The sequence below is a fragment of the Barbatula barbatula genome, assembly GCF_947034865.1.
Source record: "Barbatula barbatula genome assembly, chromosome: 3".
NCBI lineage: Eukaryota > Metazoa > Chordata > Actinopteri > Cypriniformes > Nemacheilidae > Barbatula > Barbatula barbatula.
Genome location: NC_136764.1, coordinates 21,996,347 through 22,016,491, shown reverse-complemented (window position 1 = coordinate 22,016,491; position 20,145 = coordinate 21,996,347). Strand labels below are relative to the sequence as shown.

The 20,145-nt window shown below is 38.7% G+C and overlaps 2 protein-coding genes across 2 annotated transcripts; both read right to left on the bottom strand.

Moving 5' to 3' along the window:
- Positions 1-293: 293 nt before the first annotated feature.
- ankhb (ANKH inorganic pyrophosphate transport regulator b) lies at positions 294-15,613 on the bottom strand. The gene is made up of 12 exons (XM_079451524.1): positions 14,936-15,613; positions 12,719-12,935; positions 10,179-10,297; positions 9,168-9,251; positions 8,727-8,897; positions 8,461-8,595; positions 8,074-8,166; positions 7,418-7,510; positions 3,643-3,772; positions 3,215-3,338; positions 2,963-3,062; positions 294-1,631 (listed from the first exon to the last, which is right to left on the bottom strand). Exons 1-12 carry the CDS (start codon positions 15,029-15,031, stop codon positions 1,494-1,496), a joined length of 1,500 nt encoding a protein of 499 aa, XP_079307650.1. The 5' UTR covers positions 15,032-15,613; the 3' UTR covers positions 294-1,493.
- Positions 15,614-15,950: 337 nt separating this feature from the next.
- On the bottom strand, positions 15,951-19,893 carry otulinb (OTU deubiquitinase with linear linkage specificity b). The gene is made up of 9 exons (XM_079451523.1): positions 19,800-19,893; positions 19,392-19,548; positions 19,097-19,285; positions 18,886-18,956; positions 18,705-18,811; positions 18,480-18,620; positions 18,186-18,302; positions 17,716-17,985; positions 15,951-17,614 (listed from the first exon to the last, which is right to left on the bottom strand). Exons 2-9 carry the CDS (start codon positions 19,463-19,465, stop codon positions 17,357-17,359), a joined length of 1,227 nt encoding a protein of 408 aa, XP_079307649.1. The 5' UTR covers positions 19,466-19,548; positions 19,800-19,893; the 3' UTR covers positions 15,951-17,356.
- Positions 19,894-20,145: the final 252 nt, after the last annotated feature.

Sequence of the window (20,145 nt, the reverse complement as noted above, 5' to 3'; positions counted from 1 at the left end):
CAAAATCTGTCTGGTTATAAGCATTCTTCTAAACATATTTCTCTGTGTTCATCAGAACAAATACATTTATACCGATTTGAGTTCATGATGACAGCATTGATAGCATTTTTGGGTGAAGTAACCCTTTAATCCTGTGTATCAGTCACTGCAGTACCAATATCCCACGATAGGGGGAGGCGTTGCACCGTTTACATTTTCAACTTTAGGGCATAACGTTTGGTTTTGATGTCCTCAACAGTTTTTGAAGGGCTAGCTGGTATTTGTGGCATCTAAGGTATCATTTCTGTTTTTTTAATCGTTTAAGAAAGTCAAAATGTTCACAACAAGATTGCAGTGTTGCAAAAAACAATGCCTTGATCAACTAAAGTCAAAATGACAAACATACTTTTTTCTTGAACATAAGAACCTCCTCGTAGACCACTTTAAACCACATTTTCACTGTTTAATAACAGAGGACTGGACACTTTGTTTCGCCAGACTGTAATGTTTTGTTCTATCGTGAAAGTTTTGCATTGTTCAGAACACACTATACAAAACAAGCTTAACCAGACTTCACTACAATCTAAATGAAACAAACAGCTTATGGCCTCCTTAATAGCTGTGCATCTTTAAAAAAACATATCAAAGGGGAAGTATGAATAATTGGACTTACTTAATGTGTGTAGTTTCACGAACATCCTGAGATACAAATTAAATAGAAATAATACAAATACTGCAAAAGACAATTATGAAAACACACAGTCCAATTCTTCCGTTTCCTTCCATATACACCGTTCAGAACATCACTCGTACAAAATGTATCATATTTTATACACCTACAACACATGGATTATTAAAAAAATAGGTCCTCTCACAACCCATAAACTTCACCCATTTGTCACTCTGAAACTGTTGTTTTCTAAGATGTCCATCTTAATTCCAATAAAAATCTCCATATATATTAATATGTATATTCTCTGTTGATATTAATTTCTTGTACTAATAAAAGCCCCAAAAAGTGTGAGTGAACTGTCACTTCTGTTTTTTACAGAAGTAAAAGAAAGAAAAACATTCCAAGCGGATGATGTTTTGGCATGTAGTATCGTCCTTCCTTTCAAGATTCAAAATGCGTAGGACGGCAGCGCAATGAAGATCAGCATACAGAAAAATGACAACATTGCTTTGGTACAAATCAATATGTTCACTGTCCTGCATCGGGAATCTCCTGATGGCAGCTGGAAGAAATGAACACGTTTATAGGCCTGTGTATTTACTGTGAAGATTTTTCGACAAGGATATGCTGCCGAGCACACCTGGTCTCTTCATCATGATCATGTCTAACTCTCCCTCTGTGTGTTTATTTAAACTGTGTGCACACTGAAATGGTAAACTGGACATTCTCCCACTGTGGCTGAAGGAAAAGAGCAGCGGGGTAAATTAAGCAATGACGACACTGCCCGAGAAAAAAGGGCCCAGACTCCCACAATGCATCCTGCTCAGCGCAGAATCCACTGTCAGTCTTCCTCCAGTTCTTCCTCATCCTCTTCTCTTAACTCAGAGATGTCATCCATGCGAGTCCCGGCCCTGACCTCATTCATGGGGGCGGAGTCCTCATCGTCCATGGTCAGGACTTCATCAGAGTCTTTCTTCTTCTACAGTGTGGACAGAGAAAACCAAGTCAATATTGGCTATTTAGACAAACCCAAAGACTTAAAGTAACTGAACTGCACATAATTTTTGTTCTTTCAACGGACTAGACCTTGTTCATAAAACACAAATCAAGTAAGAAAGACTTTCAACAGCATAGTTGTCATACTAAATGCTGTGAAAATGGGAAGCTCACATATGGATCATTAAAAAAAATCTATAAAAACACATGTCCTGACAGCTGATCCTTGACTTCATGTATCCAATGTGTTTTTATTGTGTTTGCCTTTTATTATATTTGTGTTATCGGACTGGAAACTTGATATTTATTCCAATACTGTTTATGTATGATCTTCCGTATGTGATAAATTGCCCGGCCTCTTCTGCATGTGCGTTTTAAGATTGTTAGTTCACTAAAAAGAAGTTTTGTCAATATTTATCCACCCTCATTCAAACCCCCTATGGCAATCATTGTTCTTGGGAATCCAAAATGAAGTGTTGTTTAGTTATTTCTGTTTACAATGGGAGTCGATTGTAACAGCCTCTTCTCAAGCTTCAAAAGGATGAAGAGGCACAATACAAACAAAAGAGACGTATATTTTAAGTGTCCCGAAGGCAAACGAATAGGTTTGGTGAAAAACAATTAAAACATAATCCATTATTTAATGAAAATCTTGAACTGTTCGAAAATAGCGGTCTTGATCTTCTGTTATGGATGATCAATTGTAAACCTTCACAAATGAATCAAAGAGGACTTTTATCAAATAAAGAGTTACATTATATTTTGTTTTTTAATATGCTCTCATACGCTTTCTTTACTTTAAAAAAGTAAACAATCCACGATCAAAATCCACTTATATTGTAAACAGAAAAAACGTCTCTTTTAACTCTAAAGAGTTAGACATGACTTATAAGTATATAATGATGTCATATTAACAGTAAAAGAATGGCTAGTTTCAGCGCGGCATCTAGAATAAATCTGAAAGTGACAGTTCACCCAAATCATCATTTACTCGCCCTCTTGTCATTTCAAGCCTGTATGACTTTTTTTCTTCTGCAGAACACAAAAGAAGATATTTTGAAAAATGTTGCTGCCCATTCACTTGGTTTTGTATCCATATAACATAAGGGAATGGGGTTGGCCACTTTCTTCAAAATATCTTCTTTCTTCGGAAGAAATAAAGTCATAAAGGTTTGAAATGACAAGAGGGTGAGACGATGACAGAACTTTCATTCTTGCATCACTGTAATCTTTTAAGATATTTACTAACCAAGGTAAAGCATGTTAGTAACAATATGCAGTTTACATAAAACCTATGGACTCAATGTATTTTACCTGTTTTCGATACACATAGCAAGCTGCAATTGCAACCATAGTAGACTCCCCAATAAAACCAGCCAGCAGCGATCCAACTCCAAGTGTGGCCCCATGTACCCTGTCAAATATGAGTGGTAAAAAATAAAATAGACCTGCATGATTTACCTTTCTCACCCGGTAGTTTGTACGTACAAAAAATATGAATGCACGGAAGGCGAGTCTGAACAGAAGTGTCTCCAATACGCAGCACTGTAAATGTAATCCACCTACCCCATGTAAGGCAGTACTATCAGACTTGTGATGAGAACAATAATGCGGAGAACAGAGCTGGGTGCCAGGACGAAGGTCTTCTTCAGGGTCATGAGCCAACCAGTCAGGTAAGCACGAATTGTTACTGTTAAGATAACAACGGAGTCATCAGCTCATGTAAATATAGACTATATAAAGACTTACGAGAGTCTTGCATAAAATGACAGAATATTATTTCACTAGTTACAAAAAAAGGAAAGCTCATTTTATTGATGTGTTAAGTACTTCATTCAGACCCAGATTCAAAATAAATCGCTCGAAAAACAATGTTTTTGTAATGTTTCTTTTCCCTATTTTTAAATCTTCCAGAACAAATGGGAAATCAGGCTTCTCAGTCTCAGAAGCTCATTTTTGTTTGACAAAATTGTGTTTGAAAGAAAGTGCTCTACCTGGAATGGGAAAGAAGGAGAAAATCCGTAACGGGGTGACACAGAGCGCAGCGAAGGCGTGATCTACTCCTATGATGTCTATCAGAATCCTCTCAGAAATGTGTGGGGCCCAGAACACCAAAAAACAGAGCTGGAAAAACACAAAGAAGAAAGAGCAAACTGTGATTATTCCTGAACCGCAAACCACAACACGAAAGAACATCATTCATCTCACCGACATTTTTACACCACAATAAATAATTTCAGTATATAGTACATTTGTTGTGTGTATGGGCAGAGGCGGTCTTAACATAGAGGCATAGGTAGGCTGCTGCTTGGGGCCCCCTACCAGCAGGGGGCCCCCAACCTAAAAAATAAAATAAAAAACCTTATCATCATGAACACTTCAAAAGGATAGTCCTTAACCGTGCGCGCTATGCGGTGTGAAAGATAAACACAGCGTGACAGGAGGACTGGGAATGTACACAAACAGAGACGAATCAAGACAAATATAAACGCGAAAATGAAACGATCTTACCCAAGCGGCTCAAATAAAAGAAAAAAGCGAAAAGGCAGCGATAAATACTTGGCAACGCTGCCAAAGATAACAAATTTTTTAGTACTGTTGATGAGGATACTGACAGGAACAACAACGACGTCAAAATGTTGAAAAGGCCTGTACAGCAGCAGCAGCTAGCAGTGAAGTGGCGCTAAATAACTTTAACCAATAATAAATTGAAGAGGACTTCACGTTGTTGCCGCCCGCTGTCACCGGCGACAGTGTTAATGACATTGACACAGATGAGGTGGAAGAGTTGTCCAGTGATGGCCACTTTGACACTGATGATGACGATGATGGGGCTTTAGTGAGTCGACCGCCTAGTTTTGCTAGTAATAGCCACAGCCCTACACTGATAAAATATATTTTGTGGTGAAGTAAATAACGTTACTACAGAAAAAGCTCATTTAACCCTTATGTTATGTTGGGGATGTTTTCATCCACTATGTGTTACTGTTGAGTCTTAATTTGGCCACAACTTTCTCCGTGTCACAATAAATGGAATGATTTTTGGTGACAAATCTTATTTTGACACATATTTTGGGAAAATGCTTTGAATTTTTTTCAAAAAACTCCACAATACACTGAGCAAATTCACAACCCTTTCGTTATGTTCGGGATGAAAACATCCACTCAATTAAACTTCTGTAAAAATCAGATTAATATTTGGTTTCAAATTTTTGGGCATAAATCTGTTAATCAACCTCAGTCCTGATCAAAACTGCTAAATTTTTAAGGAAAAATCCCGGATCTTTACTCTTTTATTGCCAATGATTTTTTTCAAAAACTGATTTTCAATATAAAAAGTGATTGTGGACTGGATTTTTTGACCTTTTATCACAGTCTTGGACATGTGAAAGATTAGTAACAACATTTTATGCATTGTTAGTTTTTGTGCAGCATCAGATTACATTTTTTTTCTCCCTATCATGTATCATGTACATAGGTTTGTTTGTAGAAATGTTCAATCTCATATGTAATGTCAATTCACTGAGAATATCCTGTATTTTGTAAATGTTATATTGATGTTGATCTTAAAAAAATAGTTTTCCTGGTATTTTGGCAAAGACGTGTTATCTGAAACCTTATTCTCTATCGGGTTCCATCGTGACTACTAGTGGTACACTTAGTGTGTTCTCTGCTTTCCAACTTCATTTTGAAGAAAACATTTTTCGTTCTCTTTTAAAGATCGGATAGTGGGGCCCCATACACACCTTCGCCTTGGGCCCCTAATTTGCTAAATCCGCCACTGTGTATGGGTAGTTGCGTTTTTAGAAATATGTTAAAATCCCCCAACAAGTTAAATGAATAAACTACACTGAACTTTGTTATATTTGCCTTAATTCCACAGATTATTTATAATAACAAGTCTTAAATCATGAGTAATTTTCTTAATGTTAAATTAACATTGACTTTCCTGTAGCTCAGTTAACATTGCCAAGGTCGTGGGTTCGATCCCAGGGGATTGCACATACTGAGAAACAAATGTATAGGAAAATGCAATGATAGTCGTTTTGGATTAAAGCGTCTGCCAAATGCATAAATGTAAATGTAAAAAGTTGGTTATGTTAAAATGGAGTCTCATGGCATATCATCGTATCATCAAGCAAGCATGTGTCTGTAAACATGTATCCTTCACTTAGCATCGCTCTGTTACAACAGTTTACCTTATTTGTTTAAAGAACATATATATTTTTTACTGCTTACATTCATCTGGGTGCACTTCAACACCAGAAGAGCCTCTGGAATCTAAAAGAGCGCTGGAATGGTAAGTGTTTCTGCACTGCACAGACATGTTGACCCGAGCAGCTTAAAGCAAAACCCATGAGCTGATCCGATAATGACTTAACGTTATGATACCAATCAACAACACAAGCCAACCATCAATCAAGTGCAACTGTTACTAAGAAAAATATTGACACAGAAACGAGATGCCTAGAATAAAGAATTCCTAAGCAACCCCAGTGCTTCTCTGTAGCAGAGCATTTATGCCGTATTCCGATAGAGGGGGCCATCTGGACATAACCATAAAGGATTAAACAGAGCACACCCACTATGAGTGACACATATTCATATAGTGATATGATTGTCTCACTGGGAAACAAGCGAAATGTCAACATAAATATGATCAGTGTAGTGTGATAGTGGCCAGGTTTTAATCTAGGTCAGGGAGGGAAGATGTTACCCTGTACGGGCAGAGAGCATAAATAAATCATTCAGTCTGACGACAACACACAGTCTCCTTAAAGTGATCGTTCACCCAAAAACGAAAATTCTGTCATCATTTACTCAGCCTCCTGTCAGTTCATACCTGTTTTAATAACTTTGGTCTGATGAACACAGAGAAAGATATTCGGAAGAATGTTTCGATTCTGTGACATCGTTGACTGCCACAATAGGTCAAATGAAATGGTAGCCGAAGGTGCTTCTTCAAAATGTTTCACTTTGTGATCAATAGAACAAAGTGGATGATGTCAGAGAACTGAACATTGCTAACATTCTTACAAGTATCTATCGTTGTGTTTAACAGAACAAAGACATTTATACAGGTTTAAAACAACCCAAGGGGGAGTAAATGATGACAGAATTGTCATTTTTGAGTGAACTAGTCCTTTAAATTCAGCCTGGCTTGAGACTTTTATGACTGTTAGCTAGATACTAGCCCAGTGTGATTTTTTAGCATTTTGAATACAGAGGATTAAAAATACGTTTAAAATATCAGAAAGGGACAAATAAAGTTTACTCAGGAGGCCATGCTGTCTTCTCATCCTAAACATGGTCAACGTGTCCAAGTTTGACCATGTTAACATAGGATTTCTGTGCTCGATGCACTCCCCCAGTGTTCTAACAGGTTTCAGAAAGTTGTTTTCGAACATAAAACATCGTAACGTAACAACTTATTGGACAATTCTTCCGGAAAAGCATACGGCACGCCCACACATCAACCATGGAGAGCGGGAGAAGAAGCATGCGCACAAGTCACTTTCACTAGTGTGCAGGAGAGAGAGAGAGAACTATGTTCGAAGTTCAGCTGTATTGTTTGCTCGCTGCATTTGGGTGATGAATGTTATATAAACGGCGGATTTAACGCTGGATTTGGAGATCGTTTGAAACTGATAGATGGAGCGGCGGTCCCAGCGCTAAAAGATTGTGGACATGAACCGCACGCGGTAAGCGAAACCAATGTCTGTGTTTTCTTGGCAATGTGTGCGCACGTGCTTTAGTTAATAAACTTACTGTTATAGAAAGAGCCAAACACGCAAAAGTGAAGCGCCTGATGTGGGACTTTGTCACACCTGTACCACTGCTGGCCAACTTGTTGCTTGGGCTCTAAAGTATGAAAAAGCAAAGAGAAAGAGCAGATGAAATAAAAGCAATTTACACTGGAAAAATATTTAAAAAAAAAGAGTATCCTTAAAAAAGGTTTTTGATGAAAACATGCACATTAATGTACAAATGAATACAAGATAGTTGTACTGTGAAGGTATCTAGCATGTAGATCATCTTTATCCAAATTAAATACGATTAGCTAGAGAACATCCCCTGTGGGTCCAAATATAACAGTGTACCACAATGCATCTGTTGTAATTACCTGGGAACCCACTTCCCAAAATTCTGTCATGGTGGATAGCAAACTAATAGACTTATTACAGCAGCACACTTAAAAATATATAAACCATTTGTGTAATCCCTTAAGGTTATGTGACAACTTCAGACACCCTGGTATAAATAAACAGGCACAGTGACTCTCATTTCTCAGGTTTTGGGCAGGATATCAGGAAGAGATGATGCAGAGGTGTAATTTCATATAATGATATATGCGAAGGATGATTATTAGTCATTAGACCTTGGGTGGTTAAGTTAGTTTGTGAGAGAACAACAGCAGCACTCGCCTTGTCAAACGCAGGGTAAACAGCTCGGAGTTCGGTTAGCCAGCCATACGGCATATGACCCACCGGATATGTTGCAGTAAGAACTGCCACAGCCTGAAAAACAGAGCAAGATTAAAGTTACAATACAATGTATAGACACTATATGAAGGGTTTGGTTCTCCATTGTTTCATTTGGAAACCAAACTCTTCATATGCATTTGACATCAATGCTAGTGCTTAAAAAAGTCAAAATAGGTCAAATCTTTCCTGTACAATACAGATGCCTGTTTGTGGCTGAGAGCTAAAGACTATATAACAAAAATAAAAATGTATGTATGTATTATATATATGAAAGTAATACAATACTGTAGCGGCATATGCCCTTTGTTTGTCCAAGGACATGCTAACCTCAGTGGCAGCTGTGCTTCCTTTCAGATCTCGCGACACAAACAGGTTGACGATAGGCCTGCTAATCCGCTGCGTCGCCAGAATCAGAGCCAGCGGCCACCAAAAGCTTAGCATCTTTTTAATAGTGGCATCTCCCTATTACACAAAACACCAATACGCACGTTTTATTTGCAAAGCAAGACAAAATGTATTAAAAAAATAATTGTAGTTGTGATTCTTAAGCAAGTAGATTAAAAGATTTGAACAGTTGAACAGTTTGAGCGTACCCCAACCTCAGGCCCGCTTGAGTCTGGGATGTTGTCATGGATGCTCCTGTAGTAGCCCAAACCAACAATAGTAAAGCGTACAAAGGCTCCCATATATAGAGAGAGGATTGGAATCAACAAGGGCTCTACACACTCCAGATGACTGTGGAGCAAAATGGACACAAAAACAATCTACAGAGAGAGAGAGAGAGAGAGAGAGAGAGAGAGACTACTGTGTAAATGGATTACAATGACAGCAAGTAAAGCTCTTCTTAAGGCGACTGCAGAGTCCACTGAGACTACTTCACATGCTACATCTCATTCTCAGTCATACGATGCACTCACAATTAAAATCGAATTCGCTACTCATTAAATTCAAATGTATTATTACAGAATTACAATTATTTTTCAATCATATAACTGGAAATTAAACAAACTTGATTTGATGAATCAGATTCTTACCTGTGCAATGACATCAGAGATAGAGGCACATCCCACCAGGAGACTGTGCTTGTGCTTCAGAAGGATTCCGGCATGAGTCCAGGCCTAAAAGAACACAGGCATGATTTACAATCACATTTTGTGCAATCTAAACCAAAGGCCTTCAAACATTTATAGGTCAAAGCCAGATGGAGCAGAATAGACAGACAGGAGAGCGTTTTACATTATAATGTTTTTATGTTGTTATGATTGCAAGCTTTTAAAATAACGTTGTATTATATTTATAGCATATTTTTTACTTAAAGGTCCAGTGTATAAAAGCTAGCGACATCTAGCTGTGAGGTTGCAAATTGCAACTAAAGGCTCACTCCACCCCTCCCCCTTCTAGTTTCGAAGCACTACGGTGGCTGACACAGAACGAAGATGTCGTCACGTTTTTGCTTCTTTCCCGAAAGCGATCAAGTATTTAGTACACGCACTCTGTAGAGCAGTTTGTCCGTTTAGGGCTACCGTAAAAACAACATGGCGAATACCGTGAAAGGGGACCCGCGGTGTATGTAGAAAGAAAAAGCTCATTCTAAGGTAATAAAAACATAACGCTTCATTATTTAAGCTCTTCATACACCTCTGAAGACATAGAGCTATTGTTTTTCTGTCAACAGATCCTCAAAAATTACACACATCACATTCAATACCTTTTAGGAGAACACTGAAAATCTAGCCGAACTTTGCCTTTGACAAGTGCACTTAATATGATAATTTTGTTATTGTTTATTAACACTCTTTAGAGATTAACAGTACAACAATCATCTTTTTCCAAAAAAAAACTTCCGAGATGTTCTGCGTGGGTAACTGTTGTCCACCCAAAGGAGCTTGACATTTTCCCAGATCTAAATAAGCTCTGAAGCCTTGCCACACGCACACACACTCCTCTCTGTCCATCTGTGCCAGGCAGTCGGGCCAATTTGATGGTCAGGAGAGAAAATGTTACAAATGCATACACATACGCAGGAGGGTAGTGATGTCACTCACCACGGCATCAAGTAAAGGAAAAGCAGCCAGGTAAAAGAACGCCCTCCGAGTTTTACTCCCCACAGACTCATCCACATGATGCAGTTTGTTGATGATGTAATAGCCCAGCTCTGTATAGGCTAAACACAACAGAAATACGTCATTTTAATACTGTACATATACTACCGTTTAATACACAGTAACAAACACATGATATATGACTGTTAGCATGTCTGTTTCTTCCATCTAGCATGCTTGCAGTGGACAGATGGAAGGCTCGGCTCTATCAAACTGACTGTTAGTGAGCTCACTGGCATTTAACTGTGTGTGTGTGAGGCATTCTGAGAACACAGTCAAGATGATGGAGGGTCACTCTGGTATGCTAACACACACTATTTAAAAGCACATCATTAAATACCGTGGACAGGTGGTGGTGGTGACTCTGGTTAAAAATTCATGCCCCCATTCAGGTTGTTAAGTTGTATCCTATATCCATCATGTTGCCGTGGCAACATTCAGAAATTCTGTGACTATTTTGTTCATGGGCAAGCAGTGGGCTTTGATTCTGAGTTCTTGCTCTGTATGAAAATAGTTATTTGCGTAAATGCAAATGCGTTCGGGCCCTAGTAGGTCAACTCACATGTGTTAGTAGAAATTTCTTTCAGTTGCTCAACTTTTATTTATTAGTTTAGATGATTTGGACTGTTTAGATAGTTTACCCCGAGATGATTATTTACTCACCTTTATGTCATTCCTAACCTGTATGATTTAAGTTTTTCTGCAGAACACAAAAGACGTTTTGAAGAACGTTGGTAACCAAACCACACCGGCCTCCATGGACTCCCATGGTATAGAGAAAACCACAAATAGACTTCTCAAAATATTTCCTTTTGTGTTCCACAGTGATTAAATGATGACAGAATATTTATTTTTGTGTGAACTATCCCTTTAAGATAACTGGAACTTTTTAACCACAGTCCGATCAACATAGATATTTGTAATTCGGTAAGTATGGGTGGCGAAACTGCATTTATTTTCTGCTGCGTGGGACGCTGTGTTTTACACGATATAATTATATGGATGAACAAATAACTGAAAATAAAGTATGTGAGGGAAAGTTTGGATAGTTTATTTGAGAGAGGGTACAAGGAACAGACCTTTTTGTAACCTATTGGTCCTTTGTGGAGTCATGCTTTAGCATATTTTAACAAAATCATTCAGTAAATATTTGGTATGACAACTGCCCAAAGGGATAGTTAAGCAAAAAATTCAGGTTCTGTCATCCTTTATTCACCCTCATGTCATTCAGAACCTGTATATGAATTCTATGGAAAACAAAAGATGATATTTTGACAAATGTAACAATGGTTTTGTGTTTATATAATGGAAGTCAATCGGGGTCAGTATCTTGAAAATGTCTTCTTTTGTGTTCTGCACAAGAAAGAAAGTCATTCAGGTTTGGAATGACATGAGGATGAAAAAATGACGAAAGAATGTTCCTTTTATTTTTGGTGAACTATCACTTTAAAGAACCAAAGAAAACATTTGATAACCACAGTTTTAAGTCCTATATCTCCTATTAAAAAACTAAAGATTTTAATTACTGTCATGATCCTGCCTCTCCTTGTCTTGGTTTTCGAGTCTTGTGGCAGGATCATGTCAGTCCCATGTGTTTTGTGTGGAGAAAGAGCATTGTTTTGGTTTAAGAAGCCATGCTCTCTCTCCAGTGTCGCGTCCTTTAGTCCCGCCCCCTTGTTTCCCCGGTTAGCGGTCCATTAGTGTTAGTCTTGTCTCCAGCCCTGATCCATCTTTTCCTTAGTGTTTCAGTCCCCTCACCTGCCTCGTGCAATCCTCCTGTTAGCTTTCCCTTAGTGTTTCATCCTTGTCACCTGTGGCCACTCTCCCTGTGTCATCAGTCCTTGTTAGTGTTTCCCTTTATCAAGCCCCAGTTTTCCCTCTGTCCCTTGTTGGTTCATTGTCATTATATGTTATCGTCATCCCTGTTGAAGTCACCTTGTTGGATTGTACCTGTTCATGGATAATCTTGTTCCTGTTCTAAGTTTGTGGACTTCTAGTTTATTTATTATTCTTATTACCCTGTTGTTTTGTTCCCCTTGTGGAAAGTTTTAGTTTACATTCTTGTCTTGTTTTAGTTAATGTTTTCCCCATCGAGGGTCTTTGTTTAAATAAAGTTTTGTTATTTAACACTGCTGCCTGTGCTTGGGTTCTGTCCACACAACCGTGACAATTACATGTATAGTAATAAAATTATCATCTCTTTACTAAGACAGCTCATAGGCTGTTGGTACACAACAGTTTTTCTTAAATGTTAAATCTACGTGTGATTGATTTGTCGAGTTATAAGTTGTAGGAATGGCTAGAATGTACAGTAGATGTCTTCAAAGCTAGTAGACATGGTTCCAAACCACAAAACTGCTCACCAGGACTCTTTCATTATGACCCAACCGTTTGTTAAAACAACCCACCAAACAGAGTTGTTCTCCATAAAGAATTGAACAAAGACATAAAAAGACAAGAACAAATGCGTATGATAGACTTACCAATGAGAGTGTGGAAAATGATCGCCACAGTTCCTGCAGCAACCATGCAGAGGACCGCCTTGGTTCTGTCCCGTTTGCTGTTTACAAACACCAGCCCTACGTTCTTGAAGTCGCTCATAGGGCCCGTGAAGAACTTCATGAGGGAGTAAGCCAGGCCATAACTGGCCAGCATTTCCACCGCATCTTCTTTGACCGCCGCTATGCCCCTGTTCAAAGCCTGGAAAAAAAGTTACACCGATTGCTCAGACCATGATCTCTTTTTAAGCATTATACTAATACATATTGTTTTATACACAACGATACACTACCGTGGTGTCAGTTGACTAAATGCCTGTCATGGTAATGCCACCCTGAGAAAGATTGAAAACCATTTCCTACACGTAGCACACACGACCACAAACCCATACATGACACTTTGTCACGTGTGATGTATCCCAAGACAGAAAGATTCAACACCAAGCACTGGAGGTAATGGTTATACTTTTCATCAACAGGTGTAGCGTCATACTTGCGACACATTAATGCAGCACTGTGAAGAATTCCATTGGCGGATTGTACAGTCATAATAAAACACTAAACATTGCTCTCAAATGGCACTCATGCCAGTATATATCCCCATTAAACTCATGAGACTTGGAAATGTGTCAGATGTCACAGCTAATGGAAAATGCTGAGAAAGTACTTTACTATTTGAATAACCTTTGATCTCCGGTCCTTCTAAACCGGCAGAATGATTTCTGTACTCAGCAGAAGGACAACACATTTACGTATATTCAGGTCAGAAGTATCGATTTCCCACGTTTGCTGCACACATCATATAACTGGATGTCATTTGTGTTTTAGTTATTTATTAGTGGATCCTGTTGAGACTATACAATTTGATGATACAAATATTGAACGATTTCTTTTTTTTCATTTGCATGGTACATAGTCAGTCCTAAAATGCTGTATTCAGACTAAAGGCAAGTAGTCAACCTTTATAGAAAATATTATATGAACTATTTCAGCCCACCATCTCTCAGACAGATTACCCTTGGTAAAAACAACTGGTATTTGTTGGCATTTACACTTCATTTGTGTTAACCAGCATTTAACATCTATTACATTATCCTTTCACACCTTCATCCAACTATTCATAGAAAGCAGCAAGCTGTTGAAAATGGACGTGAGAAGGTGAACTACTTTTCCTTATCTGCCCTCTACTTCTGACTGTGTCCGACCATTTTTGTCCAACGCCTTAGAACAATGTGCAGAGAGATAAGGATTGTCTGTTACTGTAGGCAGTCGGGCTATTTCAGGTCCTGATCGCGTTTTCTGCCCCTTTCTGAGTCCGAAAAATGTAAATTGGGAAGGACGATGGACGAATTATTCCGTGTTAAGTAGATAACAACAACAACATATCATATTTCTTTTATTGTACTTTATTTAGAAAATGAAATCACTAGCAGAATTGAAATATTGTTCGGCACACTTTCTTCAGTAAGGTTACAATTGTCAAAATGTGAAACGAATAATGTTATGGCCTTTAATGTCCAATAAACTCGGTTTATCTTGTGGTAAATATTGCAGTTTAATCCGATGTTTCTAATTGATCGCATGCAACTTTTGATTTTGCATTAAAAGATTAAAACCAGGTGCAGGGTTATAGTTTTTTTCGTCTGATTCGGTGACACAAAGAGGCCAGAAAAATGTAAGAAAATGAGATAAACTCGTGTTATTATCCAAAGGTTTGGGGTTTTGAAGTAAACCCGTTTTAAAAAGGTAATGGCTGAAATAAAACCACTATCAAGCCGAGCTGCATATTTGTTAATGGTTGACAAAAACAAAGCCAGTTCAAGTGACAAGGCGACACAAAATCATCCCATCCGAAAGTGCACATTCCCCTCTGTCAACGGGATTTGCATTGTTCAGTGTAACACGTTATTGGACGGCTGCATGAACACACAGCTGATCGGCTCATGGTGTTTGTTACGGTGAGTTCTGTTTACAAAGGACCACTGGATAAATATCCCGACAGAACGAACCAAGCAATACATACACACCACTGCAATATTCTGTCAAATATATGAATCCACTGGATTGATACGTTTAACAGATACGCACGTCAAAGGATGCCATTGCTGCGGCGTTCAGCAGCTCCAGGAAAAAACGCGTCCGGCGTTACGAGGAGGCAAAACAAATCTGACAACACGCATCTTTACATCGGTTCACACTTGCCTGTTCGCCGAGATCGATGGCTATGTTGGTGATAGCCAGAGGAACCAGGAATCGGATGAGAGGCCAGTAGTGCGTGAGCGCTGGGAATTTCACCATGTTTGCCGGGAGGAGAGCAGCGGCATCAGCTGCTCGGATCGAGGAGGATGCGAGGCCGGTCACAGCCTGTCGTGTTGTGAGCGTTTCTAGCAGAAATCCGCCGAGGTGATGTGCGTCCCTGTCCTCCTACACAACAACAGCATCATAAACAATGATCCCGTGCAGGGGAAAATAGGAGTGTCTGCTGGCGGCTTCTCCATTGTTCACCCATCGGTGGAAAGGCAAAAAACGCATATGATCGGCCGACCTGCCGCGATATAACGGAGTCGCTGCGGCGGTTATCGGAGCGATTCGCTATATTCTCCTGTAGATGGCCACTCGGTTAACCGTACTACTTAAATCATCATCCTTCCTTAACAACACGTGGGGGTCGGACGATAGGCTACACAAAAGCCACTCCTCGTGTATACGTCACCTGCTGCGTGCAGAGAGACCTCCCTACACAAAACACACAGCGGGACCCGCAACTGTCCGACAAAAAGAGTCGATATTAAATGAACATTAGGTTTAAATTTAACGACGCTCAAACACATGTGCAGTCCAGTAGGTGGCGCCGAAGGACAGTCAGCATTTACTCACCCTTACGTCATTTAATTCCCGTGTAAATGACTTTGTTCCGATGAAAACAGAGAAAGATGTTTGGAAGAATGATAGTGACGTTCAGTTCCTGGACACCGTTGACAACCATAGTAGGAAGAATTAAATGGGATGGTCTAAGGAGCCCTAGAACTCTTTGTTTTCCTTAATTCTTCAAAATATCTCATCGTGTTTAACCCAACAAAAATAATGCCATATCTTTTTCCTACTATGGCAGTGGATGATGTTCCACATATCTTTCCCTGTGTTCATCGGGACAAAGACATTCATACAGCTTTGAAACAACCTGATGGTGAGTAAAAAAGACAGATTTTTCATTTTTGTATGAACTGTCACTTTAATTGTATTAATTTTAAAGTAAAAGATCTGTTTTATAGCAATATAACAATGTATTTAAATGCAGTTTTATTCTTTTTATATGGCACTTTAGTCCATATTCATCACGAGGCTATATCTATAATGATGGACATTAACTAATATATAAGGCTATAATGATAAATAGTTCATCCCATTTAAATATCAGCTTGATCATATATAATCGGAGGTAACAAACTGATTTTTACAATATAAAAATACCTTTCAAAACAGAAAACATTACCTACATTTAAATTTGATTCCCCACTAACCTTTTCAATTGAAATATATTGTGCACTGACATACATGACAACCTTATTTTATATATCGGGTTTTACCTGAGAAGACAGCAGCATGTGCAGCAGTCGTATAAGACTTATATTATGCTATAGTATGTAGTTCATGTTATATTTTCCCTAATAAAACATTCACTGAACAATCTGAGATGGTGTTATTCAGATGTAATGTTTGCACGCAACACTATGCTATATGAATTATGGCCCTGCGGCTGTTTCTAATGTAACTCTTTATCAGGATACTCTTAGGTTCATAACAAACTGTAATTTTAAAACTCATCATTGCAAACCGTAGTATGTTGGCCATCATTATACGCAGGCTTGAGGACTGGTTTTACTTTGGTTTGGTTTTAGACAGTTGCCATCATATCTTTCACCAAATAAAACATTTAGGGTTCTTATTCTTAATGTTTGCAAGACTTGCATATTCTTTCAGTGCCATCTGTGAAAACAATATTTTCGTTATGCTGCTCTCAACGATTGGAATGTTTTACAAAATGATTTGTAGATGCAGACTTTGGAATAAACGTGTACTTTTAAATCATTGATCCGTGAGCTGTTGAAGGAAGATTCAAGTTGTAAATGTTTTTAAATTTGTATCTATTATGTGTATGTCTTGAAAACTGTCATTTTGTGAGTTTCTATTGTTCTTCCTATCGTATATCTTGGACTTAGCCTTCTGAACTTTTCCTCTCCTTGCTTTTGAAAATTGCACTGGACGCTAAATAAATAGTTAAACTAAAGCTGAGATACTGACATCTGTGAAGACATAAAGAGCTTTAAAAAAAGTCTACAATCACTGTTTAATTTAATTACTGTACAATATGAAAAGCAATTATTAACTTTGTTATTCTTTCTCCCATACCAGCCGGAGATGCAGCGGTAAAACAGTTGCAAAGAATTTGTTTATAAATGTATCAGTTTATCTTTTGATTTAAAATTGAAATGTTTCGTAAAACAACCACAGAACTGTATAATATTCATAAATAAATGTTTAAATCTAAAACAAACAAAATCCAGTAGACACGGTGGATTGTAACTCCTGAGTTGTGGAAACCTTGAAGGGCTGCCATTGACTTTACAAACGTGTAGTTTCGTGTGATTGTCCCTCTGAAGGTTGCTTCCACATTGGCCTACCACATTCATCAAAGTTAGTGGATCTTTTTGGTACAAGCGCATTATAGTGTCTGTCATCCTCCGTAAGCAAGCACAGAGAAGGCCAGTCCTCCCTATGGTCATTGGGGTAGTACGTGATGAACTCCTCTGTGTCATATTTGTAAAGCCGATAGACCTGGATCGTCTGTTGTAGGCAATGACCCAAGAGGCACATCTCCACCTAAATAACATCACAAGACCTAGTGAGCAACACACTTCAACAATTTAAAATCAACAAGTTCAAGATTATATAAAGATTATGAAAAGTAGCAGTATGCCAACCTGTTCCAGCCCGCCATTGAAGCCTACGTGTCTGAGGTGGTTAATGAGGAGAGATTTGGGGCATTTGGAAGAGTCACGAGCAAAAAGAAGCCAGCAGAACTCTGGTACATCAGAGCCCTTTGTCATAACTGCGTGCAGCAGAATGGCGGTCCTCAGCATCAAGAACTTCAGAGCTTCCAGAAGCTCATACTCCTCCTCCTGACCGACGAACACCTGCTGGCACATGCGTTCCCTCTCCTGGAGACTTTTACACTGAACAGCCTCCTGCCACTGAACACAAACCAATATGCGTATTACATATACGCATTTGGCAGACACTTTTATCCAAAGCGACTTACATTGCATTATACAATACATTTGTTTCAAAGTATGTGCAATCCCCTAGTGCATCCCCTAGCATTGCTAGTGCCATGTTCTAACCACTGAGCTTCAGGAAAGCAAAAAGTTAAAAAGCAAAAAAAAAGTGTTACCCTTTTCCGTAGACGGTTCAAACATTGTTCTAACATCTCGACTTTGCCCTTCCTGCTTTCTAATGGAAATCGCCATTCCTTTATTATACCCCCATTAGAATTCACTCGTTTTGGCCACTATGACAGAAAACATTGAAAAATGCACCACATTATAATGTGTCCATCTTAGTTTGTTTTACATAAACAATCAATTTCATGACAAACTGTTGAATTCTCTTTGCAAATACAGAATATGTAAGTACTGTACCAATAGGTGAAGTCTAATGCGTCTAAAGTTCACGAAAAGCAAATGACCTCAGTGATGTCAGATTCTCCTAACCAGACAGGAAGTTGCTTGGACAGGCTGAGCACCTGGAAGAGCGTCGCCCTCAAAGCACAGTAGTTATCACCTCTTACAAGGCGTAGAGTGAACTTGTTGGCTATAATGTCATATCCCTACAATACAGAATGAGTGATCGTCTATTTGACTAAAGACAAATACAAATCGTGAGCAATGTGAGAGACAAGCAACAGGCTGACCTTTCGGATAAGACGACTTTTGGAAGTGTTGCCTTTCCACTCCTTCTCACTGTAGGTCTGAATGTCCTCAGGAGCTGACACGCTGCTTTGACTTTCACCAGGAGGATCTGATGGAACAAAAGACACCACTAAATGAGACATCAATCACATTAAAGACAAAGCCATTCAGAAACAGCAATACCTGGGTATGACTGATACTTATGCTTCAGTTCCTCCACTAGTTCCTCTTCTGCTCTGTACAGGTCAAAGTCACTACAGATCACAAGACTTGCAATAATCAGTCACAAAATACAAGCAAACAAAACTCCTTAAAAATGCCTAAGACGCAGACATGCTGTCGCATTGTCCTGTGCGTGTTTATAGTATGTAAACAATTAGGTTGACAAGGATACCCTTTATCATCTTCATCGACCGATGAGCTCATCAGATGTTGCTGGGATGGATGACTGTCATGAGTAGATCTTGCTTCTGAATCACATCCATGCATAGTGGGGGTGAGCTCAGTTCTTCTGTCAGGTCCAAGAGGGTATGTCTTCTTTTCAACAGCTTGGTCCTTCACATCTACTTGCTGACCTTGTGTGCTTTGGTTTGATCAAAGAGTGGACACTGATTATTTTATATGACAAAATAGCATGCAAACATGCATCAGTTTATTTCAAATGATCTCTATATGTAAATTAAGCATACCCATCATCCTTCTTGGCTTTTTTGCACTGACGCTGGATACCGGAATCACAACTAGAGTTCACATTTTCATTCATGGTTTGGACTGGGATGTTTTGCTCTGGCTCATGGCGCACGTGCAGGGACGTCCAACCTGCATGTCAGCATGACGATCTGTTGTCTAGGGAACATACACTTAATATTAAAGGTAAATATATGATGTAATTTACGTTTGCGAAAAGCACGTCGGCAAATTACTTTAGTTGAAACAAGTGATGCCATAAGAACCAAAAACACTTCCGCATTCTGTCACGTCTGGCAATTTCATCAGACATATTACACGCTGACGTTACATAACAAAGTGCTAACGAGGAGAACCACATCCAGATTAAATGCTGTAAACTTTGATGGGATCTTATAAATACAAATTACCTGTTATTACTGGTCTTCAAAACACGGAACACAAAGTATGAAAACACTGTCCAAAACACCTACGAGTACTTCCGTACGCTCAGGGATTATGGGTACTGCAGTTTTCAGAAGAGCTGCCTCTTACCGCGTTTTAAAAGTTGTTTAGCTGTACACAACGATTTGTTGATGGTGAAAAAATGACTCAAGGTGACATTACGTGACATTCATTAAACAAATTAACATTCATTATAAAATCTCTGTTTCGTATCGTTTTATGAAGGTTTCGAATATTGCTGTAAGTTTCAATTTAGTTTTTTTATCGTATTTATTACTGTGACAGAAACTACTCATATTGTGACTTGTAGTT